The following is a 14433-nucleotide window of genomic DNA, read 5'->3' on the forward strand; positions in this document are numbered from 1 at the left end:
CGATGAGATATCGAAATGTTATTCCATCCATAACCGGTGAATATGTTTCTTCATAGTTGACTCCGGGTCTTTGAGAGAATCCTTGTGCAACAAGGCGTGCCTTATATCTTACAATTTCATTTCTCTCATTTCGTTTTCTAACAAAAACCCATTTATAGCCAACTGGTTTTACACCTTCAGGGGTTTGGACTACAGGTCCAAAAACCTCACGTTTAGCAAATGAGTCTAATTCTGATTGAATTGCCTTTTGCCATTCTGGCCAATCACATCTACGTCGACATTCTTCGACGGATTTAGGCTCAAGACTTTCACTATCTTGCATGAGGTTAAGTGCAACATTATATGCAAAAATATTATCAACCGTGATTTTAGATCGATCTAAATTTATCTCATCACCGAAAGAATTTATTGAAAGTTCTTCATTTACTTGAGTCTCGAGTTCACTGATTTCTTCAAGAATATCAGGATTACTCAAACCTTGACCTTCTTCAGGAAGTTCGTGTGTAGTATCATCTTTATTATTTCTTACGCTTCTTTTTCTAGGATTTTTATCCTTTGAACCCAGTGGTCTACCACGCTTCAGGCGTGTTTGGGATTCAAAAGCTATGATACTAGTAGATGGTCCTTTAGGGACATCAATACGGATAGGCACATTCACTGCAGGGATATGTGACTTAGTTATCCGTTTCAAATCAGTAAATGCATCTGGCATTTGATTTGCTATTTTTTGTAAGTGGATGATCTTTTGGACCTCCTGCTCACATGTGCGGGTACGTGGATCAAAATGTGATAGTGATGAAATTTTCCACGCAATTTCTTATTCTTTTTCGGGTTCCTTTTTCTCTCCCCCTAATGGCGGAAAAGTGTTTCATCAAACCGACAATCGGCAAATCTAGTAGTGAATAAATCTCCAGTCAACGATTCAAGGTATCGAATTATGAAGGGTGAGTCAAATACAACATATATGCCCAACCTTCGTCGAGGGCCCATTTTTGTACATTGTGGTGGTGCTACAGGCACGTATACCGCACAACCAAAAATTCTTAAATGGGCTATATTTGGTTCATGACCAAATACTAATTGTGACGGAGAGTATTTATTATAATGTGTCGGTCTTAGACGTACAAGTGTTGCTGCATGTAAGATAGCATTACCCCAAACAGTAATTGGCAATTTTGTTTTCATTAGTAGAGGTCTTGCTATCAATTGTAGGCGCTTTATAAATGACTCTGCAAGGCTATTTTGAGTATGAACAGGAGCAATAAGATGTTCAATTTTTATCCCAATTAATAAGCAATAATCATTAAATGCTTGGGATGTAAATTCTCCAGCATTATCAAGGCGAATGGCCTTAATTGGATAATCTGAGAATTGCGCTCTCAATCTTATTATTTGTGCTAACAACTTCGCAAACGCCAGGTTGCGAGATGATAACAGGCACACATGAGACCATCTAGATGATGCATCTATTAGGACCATAAAATATCTAAACAATCCACTAGGTGGATGAATAGGTCCACATATATCTCCATGTATACACTCTAAAAAACCAGGAGATTCGATGCCAACCTTCAGGGTCGATGGTCTGTCAATTAATTTGCCTTGATAACAAGCAGCACATGAAAATTCATCATTTGTAAGAATCTTCTGGTTCTTTAACGGATGTCCAGTTGAATTTTCAAGAATTCGTCTCATCATTATTGATCCAGGATGACCTATTCGATCATGCCATAGCATAAATATATTTGGATCAGTAAACTTCTGGTTTACGATCATATGTGCTTCAATTGCATTAATTTTTGCATAATATAGGCCAGATGGCAGAGTTGGTAATTTTTCCAAAATATATTTCTGGCCTGAGACACTCTTGGTTATACCAAGATATTCAATATTCATTTTATTTAGTGTCTCAACATGATATCCATTTCTGTGGATATCTTTAAAACTTAACAAATTTCTTGGGGATTTAGAAGAAAATAGTGCATCTTCTATAACAATTTTTGTCCCCTTAGGCAGAATTATAGTAGCTCTTCCGGAGCCTTCTATCATTTTTGAATTACCAGAAATTGTAGTAACATTAGCTTTTCTTCTAAGTAAATTGAAAAAATATTTCTCGTCTTTAAAAATAGCATGAGTTGTTCCACTATCAATTACACAAATATCCTCTTGATTTATCATTGATCCAAACAAGATTTGAGGTATTTCCATATTTTCTTCAATAAGAAATAAAATAAGTATCAACACATGGTATATTACACAAATTTTATTTATTTACATTGACTAGGAAAATACAAACATCATATTTAATACAGATAAAAAAAAATATTTACATATTATTAGTTCTGTCAATATTCATATTTTCGTCTGAAAAATTAAAAAAATCAGCTACATCCAGATGCATAGGCTCAATATTATCTTCAGAGATAAAATTTTTCTCGGGATTATTTTCTGCCCTTTTTAATGATGCCTGAAATAGCTGAACCAGACGTTTTGACGACCGGCAAATCCGCGACCAGTGCCCCACACCTCCACATCTATGACATATTGTCTCTGAAATATTCTTCGGTAAAGCTTCTGGCGTTTTACCCTGCCTTTTATATTGCTGGTTATTTTTCGGTGCCAGCCGAGTATCATGATTAAAATTTCTTCTTTGACTACGATCACGACTGGGGTCATGGCCTCTTTCTCGTTGGTTAGAATTTGTCTGATTCACTTCAGGGAGTGGCAAAGAATCAACTGGCCGACTATCATGATTTTTCATTAATAGTTCATTATGTCTTTCAGCAATAAGAAGGTGAGAAAGTAATTCAGAATATTTTTTAAATTTTTTTTCGCGATATTGCTGCTGCAGGAGCATATTCGCGGGTGAAAATGTGAAGTATGTTTTTTCCAGTTTATCCTGCTCAGTGATCTCTTCTCCGCATAAATTTAACTGAGCTATAATTCTAAACAGAGCAGAATTATATTCAGTTATATTTTTGAAATCCATTAATCTCAGATTTAGCCAATCATGACGAGCTTGTGGAAGCATGACCAACTTCAGGTGGTCATATCTTTCTTTTAAATTTTTCCACAATTTAAGGGGGTCTTTTAATGTGAGATATTGTAATTTTAGCCCCTCGTCAAGATGGTGACGGAGAAATATCATGGCTTTGGCATGGTCTTGATTGGATGTCATATTGTCATCTTTAATGGTGTCTGCCAGACCCATTGATTCTAAATGAATTTCGGCATCAAGTGCCCATGATGAGTAGCCTTTTCCAGAGATATCAAGAGCAGTAAATTCAATTTTTGAAATATTTGCCATTTTATGAAAATAAATTTAAATAAAACTCTTACCACTTTTTCTTACCTTCTAAAAATAGCTGGAGCCTCGTGCTGATAACGTGTTATGAATATACTACCTTAACAAATAATTAGCCGGAAAGTAAGGAAACTAAAAGAGAACAGAAGAGAGAATTATGGATGTATTTTTTCGTTTCTGTGTGTATATTTTTCAATTGCAAAACCTACCATTTTATAGACAGGAAAACTTAATGCTGTGGCAATTTGCTCAAGTGGTTTGTCCACTTATCTTCCAAATGGGTGGGTCCCACATGGAAGAGGACATCCATACATAATAATAACAACACTTTGTAAATCCTACAATTATCCAAATAAAAACACTTTCAAAAGAAGTTCTACTACACAAGACAATGTCATGGAAGGTTTTTTTGAAGCACAAAATCAAAAGAAGAAAAAGAGAAAGATCAATATCCAAAAAATGTGCAAGTTCAAAAATAACCAAAAAAAATTCAGCATCAACTGTTATAACAAAAATTGAGGAAGAACCATTTTTTTAATTGCAGTAACTAAAGCAAAGGAGGAGTGTTGAAATTTGTTTTTAGTTACTGCAGTAATTTTTAGCAAAATAAGTTGTTTTATTTAAATAAATTTAAATTTTGAATTTTAGTTAGTTTGTTAGAGTTGTTGAGTTATTTTAGGTTGTTTTAAATTTCAAATTATGCTTATATTGGCTATTTAAAGCCCTCCAATACTTAATAAAATAATTGAAAAGCAATTGAAAGCTTTTTAACCATTTTTTGTTGGCCATCTTTTAAAAAAACCAACAATTTCTCTTTCTGCTTAAATGTGCATTTACTGTAAGCCGACTTTTCTTCTTGTTTCATGTAACTAGTATAAAATTTCAATCTTGGAGTTGAATAATCAGTCTCACTATGTCTTTCTTATTGACTCCAGTTAAGGTACGTAGAGGACCACAAATAATACTTGTCTTTACCGCAAACAAGAACTTAGTACATCGAACTGTCTTTTTTAAAAAAATAATTATACACATAAATTAACATGAGAAAAACCAAATTAAATCACAGTACTTATAGTTTAGTTTTAGAATATATAGTCGAAATTCAAATTGAATACTGACTTTCATCTCACACTAGTACCCTGAGTTAAAATAGATAGTTGAATGGAGCAACTTGTACTATTCAACTCTCTTTCTAGTCTCATGTGAAAAGTCTAAGAGAGTGAAATGATTTACTTGGACTTATATAAATAGGCAATGAATGACTAACTTGGTATGTTCCTTCCTCCATCGTAAATTTAGAGAGTGACATTTTTGAATTGTTTATCCTCTGTTTATAGTTGCCTTTCCATATAAACAGGCACCACACAACTAAAAGCAATATACTTTAAACTTACCATTTATTTTACTTATAAGATTATCTCAAAATGGCATGTTGGAAAGTTTTAGTTACTGTACTTGTTTTCTTTCTTCAATCCCTTCCCCTACTTGTTTCAGTTGAAGCCAATAGAACTGCTTCTTTACCTCTCACAAACATTACTGAAGCCAAAGTAAGATGTATTGAGAGCGAGAGGAATGGTCTATTAAGATTCAAGAAAAGTCTCACGGATCCCTCTGACCGACTGGCTTCTTGGATTGGCAAAGAATGCTGCATCTGGAAAGGTGTTTCTTGTGACATACAAACAGGTAATGTCATCAGTCTTGATCTCAAAGATACATCAGGCAATTGCTATCAGAAGAAAAAGGGATATCTGATTTCTGGCAATTCATCATGCTTGGGTGGCAAGATAAGTCCTGCTTTACTTGACTTGCAACATTTAGAGCATTTAGACCTAGGTGGAAATGACTTCCAAGGACTTGCCACTCCTACTTTCTTGGGTTCTCTTGAAAAATTACAATACCTCAACCTCAGTCGTTCATCCCTCGTTGGTATTCCTCCTTCATTTGGGAATCTGTCAAATTTACGATATTTAAGCCTAGGTGCATATTCCTATCCTTACACTACTGTTGAAAGAAGTTGGATCAAAGATTTGAATTGGGTTTCTGGTTTGTCCTCTTTGAAGTATCTTGATCTTTCTTATCTGAACCTTTCTTCGGCAACACATTGGCTCGAGTCTTTTAATAAGCTGCCATCTTTAGTGACTCTCAGTTTGCAAGACTGTAATCTTCACCATCTCCCTTACTCCTTTCCCAACTGGAATATGACTTCCCTTTCTTATCTCTACCTTTCAAGAAATAACTTTGTTAATCCCGTGTTGCCTAAATGGTTGTCTAATGCCACCACCCTTGAGACACTTGATATAGCAATCAACAACATTGAAGGCCCAATATCCAATGTTGAGTGGGGTAAATTCTGTAATCTGCGGGATTTGTATCTAACACAGAATAAACTTCACGGAGACATAAGTGGAGTAGTGGAAGGATTGTCTGGCTGCAGCAACACGACCCTAGAGTTCTTAGGCCTTGCTGGAAACCGGTTGACAGGGCAGTTTCCAAATTCATTAGGACATTTGAAGAACTTAAGGATGATTAGTATATCTTTTAACCAGATATCTGGCACGATTCCCACATCTATTGAGCAGCTGTCAAAGTTGGAAATTTTGGACTTGGGACAAAACCAACTGAAGGGAGCCTTACCTGAAAGCATATTTAATCTCACTGAATTAACTCAGTTATTCCTTGCAACAAATGATTGGGAAGGCAATCTTACACAAAATGACTTTGCAAGACTCCATCAACTGAAGTTTTTAGCCATATCATGTGGAGAAAGGTTTGCTGTCAAATTGAGCAGTGAATGGATTCCTCCATTTAGCCTCACATATATTGAGATAAGAAAATGCGGTTTGGGCTCCAAGTTACCGACATGGCTGAAAACTCAAAAGCAGCTTCGCACTATTACTCTCTCCAATGACTCCATTTCAGATCCTATACCTCTTTGGCTTTGGACAATGTGCTCACAATTGCAGTTTCTAGATCTATCAGGTAACGAGATTGGTGGAAATCTTCCAAGGTTAGTAAATTTTCCGTCATCCCAAATCCGGACAGTGGACTTCTATTCTAGTTACAGTGATGGTGTTGTGGTGGACTTAAGTTCCAATAGCTTCCATGGTTTGTTACCTCTTTGGCCAAATGTAACACATTTGAATCTTGCAAACAACCTGTTTTCAGGATTAATTCCCATAAACATTGGCCATGTGATGAGTAAACTCCAAGTTATAGATCTTTCTGGAAATACATTTACAGGATCTATACCATATTCAATAACAAGAGTGAAGCAGCTAATGAGATTGGACCTTTCAGAAAATCATTTGTCCGGAAAGATCCCTGACTGGTGGGATGATTTGCAACAACTTCATGTCATAGATTTGTCGGGGAATAATCTTTCAGGTGGTATTCCTCCTTCATTATGTTCATCACCTTCACTTTTTTGGTTGAGATTGAGTCGCAATAACCTCATTGGAGAACTTCCAAAATCGTTAAGCAACTGCAAAAGCTTGCTTACACTTGATATCGGAGAGAACAAAATCAATGGCACCATACCCGAGTGGTTCGGAGAAAGTGTATTATCTTTGCAGAAGCTTAGCATGACAGACAACATGATTGGTGGACACATTCCACCACAACTTTGCCAACTCTTTGACCTTCAAATTCTTGATCTTTCCCATAACAATTTGACAGGTTCTATCCCTTCCTGCTTAGGAAATTTGAGAGGTCTTAAGTCGGTGAAATTTTACAAGTGGCATCCCAATTACTACTATTTCAACTATGTTTTTACGCCCAAGATGGTGTTGATTAAGAAGGGAACAAGGATGACATACACCTCTACCTTAGATCAAGTGAATCTTATTGATCTTTCTTTCAACAATCTTCATGGTGAAATCCCGGATGAGATTACAGGTCTGTCAGCCTTGGGCACTCTGAATTTATCTTGGAACCAATTATCAGGAGGAATTCCAGAGGACATAGGGAGCATGCAGCAATTGGAGACACTAGACCTTTCATCTAACCATCTCTCTGGTTCTATCCCATTGAGCATGACTTCCATCACCACACTGAGCTATCTTAACTTGTCATATAACAACCTTGGTGGCCCTATCCCATCAAAAAACCAATTTGGAACCTTCATTAATCCTTCAAGTTTTGAAGGTAATCCAGAACTCAGTGGGAAACCATTGATTACAGATTGTTCTCCACCAAGAAAAAGAGAAATGAATGAGAAAATTGAAGATGATGATGATGATGAAAGACAGTGGTTTTTGATGAGCGCAGGAATAGGATTTGTTGTAACATTTTTGGTGACTTTTAGCAGCTTGACGATAAAGGAGTCTTGGGGATATAGTTACTTCAATTTCGTGGAGGAACTTGGAGAAAGCATTATCAGGTGCTGTATTGTTTTCAAGGCTTGCTTGTTTAGTCTTTTCAGAATCAAAAGGAATTAGTTTCTAAAGTATTTGTTAAAACCAGGAACTGTTTCTGCTTAACTGTACTTTTGATAGTTCTTTAACTGTGGTGTTTTTCAGCATAGTACTTGATTTTATTGCAGTGAATGAAAAAGGATGACCTCTGTCTTCTGTTCCTACTGGAGTTTCTTAATATTTTTTACTTCTAAAAACACTATTTTTGAGATCATGTAGTTTCTGAAGCATACTATCATGTTTGCACATTCCAATTCGATTTTTTAATTAGAGTCGAAACAATTCCAAAAGCATAAAAATTTTGAACTGAAATTCTGAAAAGTAATAGAATAAGAATAGAACACAGAGAATGTTTAGTAACAACACAACAATGTATGCAAAGCATACCGCCCTTCCATAGTCACGAGTCAACTTCCAAGGAAAAAGCTTTGAAGTGGGAGGGCGATTCTCTTGGTGAACTGACTGTACCCCAACTTGACACAGGTGAACAAGTACAGTACTTGTGTTAGTTGAATAATCCACTTTCATCAAGTACGCATCATTCACTTTCACTATATTTATAGCGTACTGTGATGACCCGCCACATCATCACGTCACATAAGCGTCATGTAAGTCGCTTTCAGATACAAGGAAGCTGGACTAGTTATTTGACCAACTATCTCACGCTCTCTCTCCTGGTGAACTGACTGTACCCCAACTTGATACAGGTGAACAAGTACAGTACTTGTGTTAGTTGAATAATCCACTTTCATCAAGTACGCATCATTCACTTTCACTATATTTATAGCGTACTGTGATGACCCGCCACATCATCACGCCACATAAGCGTCATGTAAGTCGCTTTCAGATACAAGGAAGCTGGACTAGTTATTTGACCAACTATCTCACGCTCTCTCTCCTGGTGAACTGACTGTACCCCAACTTGACACAGGTGAACAAGTACAGTACTTGTGTTAGTTGAATAATCCACTTTCATCAAGTACGCATCATTCACTTTCACTATATTTATAGCGTACTATGATGACCCGCCACATCATCACGCCACATAAGCGTCATGTAAGTGCCACATGTCACAAAGTTGTCCATGTGGAAATCTTACATAGGAAAAATGATAGTCCATAGTGGAAGGTTCTAGAGACATGTGGAGAATTTCTGACTTTCGAATTCCATGGATTTGCATGGAAAGTCCTTAGAATCTTCTAGTTATGTAGAGAAATCTAGAAGAGGGATTAGTTTGTAAATATGGAAGGACTTGTGTAGTAGTTTTTATTTATACTTAAGCCCCTAAGGAGTAGTATAAATAGAGGGGACATTCATTTCTAGAGTTCCCTTAGCGATCTAGTCTTAAAGGCTTACTTGAGCTTACAAGATCGTGAAAGATTCGTGAGTAAGTTGTCAAGTGCCGCACGGAGGTCTTAGTTTGAAGTCTAAGTCCGTGACAGTACAGTGGAAAACAAATATAGAGCTAGTCTTTGCCTTCCATTCCCCAAGTTAGCACATCTAGTACAGGACTTTGACCTTCAAAAAAATTGTCCTTTTTCAATGACACAAAGTGCAAGTTACCTGTTATGTAGGATAGCAATAATGAAGCAGAATCATAAAGTAGCATATCTGCAGAGATGGGACTGCCCATTGTATTAACAAAGAGTTTAAGTTATACGTACCGATGGTGTAACATTATTTTACACAATCTGACCACTTATCACACCTTTCTATCATGAGGATAGAAGGAAACTCTAAGACAAGTTATTTAACTACCAGAATTGAAGATGTGATGTGCTCACAATTGCAATGGCTCGATCTATCAGATGATCACATTGGTAGGAATCTTTCCGGGTTAGTAAATTTTCCATCAATCTCAAGCTGGATAGTACTGGACTAAAGTTCCAATCACTTCCATGGTTAGTTACTTCTTTGGCCAAATGTGACACATTTGAATCTTGCAAACAGCTTTGTTTCAGGATATTTACCTTAAATATTGTTCATGTGATGACAAAACTCAAAGTTTTAGATCTCTCTGGAAATGCTTTTACAGGATCAATACCATATTGCATAACAAGAGTGAAGCAGCTATTGAGATTGGACCTTTCAGACAATCATTTGCCTGGAAAGATCCCTGATTGGTGGTATAAATCGCAATTAGCAACTACTTCACTTTTGTGGTTGACATAGAGCCACAATAACCTTTCTGGGGTACTTGGAAAATCACTAAGCAATTGCAAAAGCTTGCTTACACTTGATATTGGAGAGAACAAAATCAATGGTGCCATACCAGAACCAAAAGTCTCTTATCTTTGTGAAAATTAAGATTGCGGATAACATTATTGACGGCATTCCACCACAACTATGCCATCTTAGAACCTTGCCTACCTGTATCGCATGTGGTTTTCAAAATACTTAGTTCTCGCTTGCTCTGAAATAAAGGTCTTCCTTTATTTTCCAGATATAGGGAATACAGAGCTAAGAAAATTTTCAAGCAAAAACAGGAAATACAAAATACTTCATCCAATGATTACCTGGATATAAACAATTGGGATGAGAGAATGAACTGCAGTATGGCAAGTATTAACCTACTATGGAAGAAGGGTACCATAATAATGCTTACATTTTGGTCCACTATTATTTTGACCATCAATCCATAGGCTAAGAGAACTATCAACATCTTCCATTCAGCGTGACATTAAGGATATCAGCAGCAGAGTGGCACAATGTTGTTTCAGGATCTGTGCTTCGTGATGCATGATTTGAGCAACAATTTGGAAACTTGTGGAGAATAAATTCTTTGGATAATTCATCACCTCGATAACAGTAAGGTGCCAGTTCTACCGAATAAGTGCAAATCATGACTAGTGAATGAATATGACAGTACATATAACACTAAGAAGCAATTATTTTTTTAAAAAATGAAGTCTGGAGAAGGCTGCTGATAATGGTTGCCATTGAAAGAAGCTTTGCTTGCCGGGGCAGACGAAGGCGTGAAGTTGCTGGGCAATCAAATAAACAGTAACCCAATGAAGAAATCAAGTTTTAAATTGACATCCTGCAATCTTGCCCTTATCTTTCTTTCGCCTATAAAGTTCTTCTTCTAAGTTCTATCCACTATCAACTTCCCTCAATAGAAAATCAATTCATCAGTGCTTTTTGGTATAAGTTGGTCCATGCCCTTCAATATCAGAGATGCCTACACTAGTTGGAGCTCTAAGGAAGGAAGAAAACCAATCGTGAAAATCTGGATCATGACCCCAGCTTGTATTTTCTGGGTTACTTGGAATGAAAGAAACAAGAGATGTTTCGATGGAGTTTTAACTCCAATTTGTAAGCTTAAGGCTAGTTGTTTGGTTAACCTTTTTAGCTGGGCTAACTTTTCCCCTGTAAACAACTTAGATCACTGCCTGGATTTTGTCAGCTCCTCAGCTCTATAAGTTTTTGTTCTTATTGAGCTGACAGATCCCCTTTTGTATCTTTGCATCTACTGGATGCCTTAATGAAATCTCACTTCATCAAAAAAAAATCAATTCATCAAATCTAAATACTGGTATAATCACCAGATTAGTTGGGGTATTTAAATAAAATGGCGTCAAAGCAACTGAACAAGAAAGTAAGTGAAGCAAATTGATGTCAAATGTGATAAGATGATAAGCTTAGCTAGAAATGCCACTGTATGAACTGCATGGATCATTAGTTTTCCTCCTCTCCTCTAGGAGGAAAGCCTTCAAAAGGCTCTTCAACTGCCGTGCGGAGAGTGCTTGTTTGGACAGCCTATGTTCAAGTGCATTCAATTAGAGCCAGAGTTACAGGAGTACCTGTGCCTTTTAATACCCTGATTAATGATGAACAACTAAAGAAATTGTAGCCAACAGCTTCAAGTCTCGGTGTAGTGACAAAAGTCGATCTTTTGCCCTGGAAGTCTCATCAAATTACTAGAGATTATTCCAACTCTCACCTTCTGTTATATGTAAGAACATTAACACTCATAAATGGATACATAATACAAATGTAAGAACATTAACATTCATAAGCGGATACAAAGTAGTCAAGGATCAAAGAGACCTAAGGTTTGCCAATAGCAGAAGCATCAGATTGAAGGGACAAATTGTTAATCCTCTCAAGCGCTAGAATGAGAGCTTGGGTTCCCAAATCACCCTCACCGTGAGCTTTAAGCGAGAGATAGAGCTGCTGAGCCAACGCCAGCCCAGGCAAAGCGAGACCCATATTCTGGCATTCTCTCAAACATATTCCCAAATCCTTGACGAAATGATTCACATAAAATCCAGGTTCCAAATCCCTACTAAGTATCCTACTCCCATACAAGTCTAATGATTTTGAGCCAGCAGCACCTGTTGAAATGGCATTCAAAAACTGATTCAAATCCAAACCAGCTTTATGGGCGTAAATTAAGCCCTCGCATAGTCCCACCATAGAGGAAGCAATAACTACTTGGTTTCCCAATTTTGTGAACTGCCCTTTTCCAGGGGCACCCATGTAATAAACTTTGCCGAGAAGGTTAAACAATGGATTAAGCCTTTGGACAACAGATTCCTCTCCACCGGCAAAGATGGATAAAGAAGCACTCCGAGCTCCGCGATCGCCTCCAGAAACGGGGGCATCAATGGAGGAGCAGCCAGCGGCAGAGGCTGCGGAGTGAATTTCAACAGCTAGGGAAGGTTCGGAAGTAGTCATATCTATGATGACGCCGCCTCTGCGAAGACCGGAAAGAGCGCCGGAGTTTGAATCGAGGATTACCTGGCGAACGTCAGAAGGGTAGCCAACGATAGAGAAAACGACGTCGGATTGGGAAGCGACGGCCTTTGGAGTGTCAACCCAGTGAGCTCCCATGGAGATAAGTTCCTGGGCCTTGGATGGTGTCCGAGTGAAGACAGTGAGAGTGTAACCGGCGTTAATCAGGTGCGCACACATAGAGCGGCCCATTACTCCGGTACCGATCCATCCCAGACGAGTATTGGATGGGTCAACGGCGGTTGCCATAGTACGGCGGAGATAGATGGCGGCGGAGATGGTGAAGATATTTTGAGGCGCGTAGCGACAGTGGTAGTGATGGTGGGGAAGTATACGCAGGAGCCGCACAAATTTAGGGAAGGAAGAAGATATATTATGAGTCATAGAGAAAAGAAGATTTATTTTCTTTATTTTTTTTTTAAGGAGGAAGTTCATGCAAGGAAGATCTATTATTTTTTTTATGAGAAAAAGTCTTGATTATTATAAAATACACTAAGTTAACAAAATAAGAAGAAGAGAGTAAAAGAAAAAAAAAGGAGAACAGAGGAGAGAAAACGTTCTATGTTGTCATCTCTCACTCTTCAGAGTTTGACTATATTTATAGCCACAAAAAGATTACAATTTGATAGGCAAGTTGCCTAGTGGGACATCCACTAGTGCCAACTTTCAAAATACTTTTCCTTGAATGTTCACGTGTAATAAAAGAAACTTTACAAGAAATAATATACATAGTTATCCTGAATATCCATAGATGTTGTGGCTCGTTAAAACCTTACTAGAAAAAACCTAGTGGAAAAAAACCTAATGGAGGAAAAAGAGTACACACACCTGGTAATACACCTTGATTGCTACCTCATTAAAAACCTTGTTAGAAAAACCCAATGGAACAAATCCTAGACTAAGGAAAAAGGAGTGCATCGCTATTATACTCCCCCTGATGAAGACATCATTTAATATCTTGAAGATGACACATTTCAATCTTGTATCTCAATTTCTCAAAGGTTGAAGTTGGCAAGGCTTTGGTGAACATATCTGCTAAATTATCATTTGAACGAACTTGTTGAACATCTACTTCACCTTTTTTTTGAAGATCATGGGTAAAGAAGAATTTTGGTGAAATATGTTTTGTTATGTCTCCTTTGATGTATCCTCCCTTTAGTTGAGCTATACATGCATCATTGTCTTCATACAATATTGTTAGAGCGTCTCTTGTCAAAGAAATGCCACATGTTTCTTGAATGTGTTGAGTTATTGATCTTAACCAAATACATTCTCGACTTGCTTCATGAATGGCTATTATTTTTGCATGATTTGAAGAAGTGGCAACCATAGTTTGCTTTGTTGAACGCTATGATATAGTTGTACCACCACATGTAAATAATAGCTCATCTGCGATCGATATTTATGGAGATCAAACAAATATCTTGCATCTGCATAACCAAATCAATTCTGACTAGATTCATTTGAGTAAAACAATCCCACATCTGTGGTCCCTCAAAGGTATCTAAATATATGCTTAATTCCATTCCAGTGTCTTCGCGTTGGGAAGAACTAAATTTTGCTAACAAGTTTACTAAGAAAGTTATATTTGATCTAGAATTGTTGGCAAGATACATTAATGCACCAATTGCACTAAGGTATGGTATTTCAACACCAACAAGCTCTTCATCATTTTCATGAGGTCGAAATGAATCTTTATTAATATCAAGAGATCTCACAACTATTAGGGTACTCAGTGGGTGTGCTTTATCCATGTAAAATATTCTTAAAATATTTTCTGTATATGTTGATTGATGGACAAATATCTCATTTGCAAAATGTTCAATTTGTAGACCAAGACAAAATTTTATTTTTCCGAGGTCTTTCATTTCAAATTCCCTTTTCAGATATTTTATTGCCTTTGAAAGTTCTTCAAGAGTTCCGATAATATTCAAATCATCAACATATACTGCTATTATGAAAAATTCAGATCCAGACCTT

At 37.1% G+C, this 14433-nt stretch overlaps 2 protein-coding genes across 2 annotated transcripts; one reads left to right on the top strand and one right to left on the bottom strand.

The window, feature by feature from the left end:
• The first annotated feature begins 4728 nt into the window (after positions 1-4728).
• Positions 4729-9888, top strand: LOC129883978 (receptor-like protein EIX2). Its single transcript, XM_055958373.1, has 2 exons — positions 4729-7682; positions 9678-9888. The coding sequence occupies exons 1-2, from the start codon at positions 4729-4731 to the stop codon at positions 9886-9888; spliced, it is 3165 nt and encodes a 1054-aa protein (XP_055814348.1).
• A 1772-nt stretch (positions 9889-11660) lies between these two features.
• On the bottom strand, positions 11661-12891 carry LOC129886180 (probable 3-hydroxyisobutyrate dehydrogenase-like 1, mitochondrial). The gene has a single exon (XM_055960758.1). The coding sequence runs from the start codon at positions 12886-12888 to the stop codon at positions 11767-11769; it is 1122 nt and encodes a 373-aa protein (XP_055816733.1). The 5' UTR covers positions 12889-12891; the 3' UTR covers positions 11661-11766.
• Between the last annotated feature and the right edge of the window lie 1542 nt (positions 12892-14433).

This window comes from Solanum dulcamara, chromosome 4 (genome assembly GCF_947179165.1).
Source record: "Solanum dulcamara chromosome 4, daSolDulc1.2, whole genome shotgun sequence".
NCBI classification, from domain to species: Eukaryota; Viridiplantae; Streptophyta; class Magnoliopsida; order Solanales; family Solanaceae; genus Solanum; species Solanum dulcamara.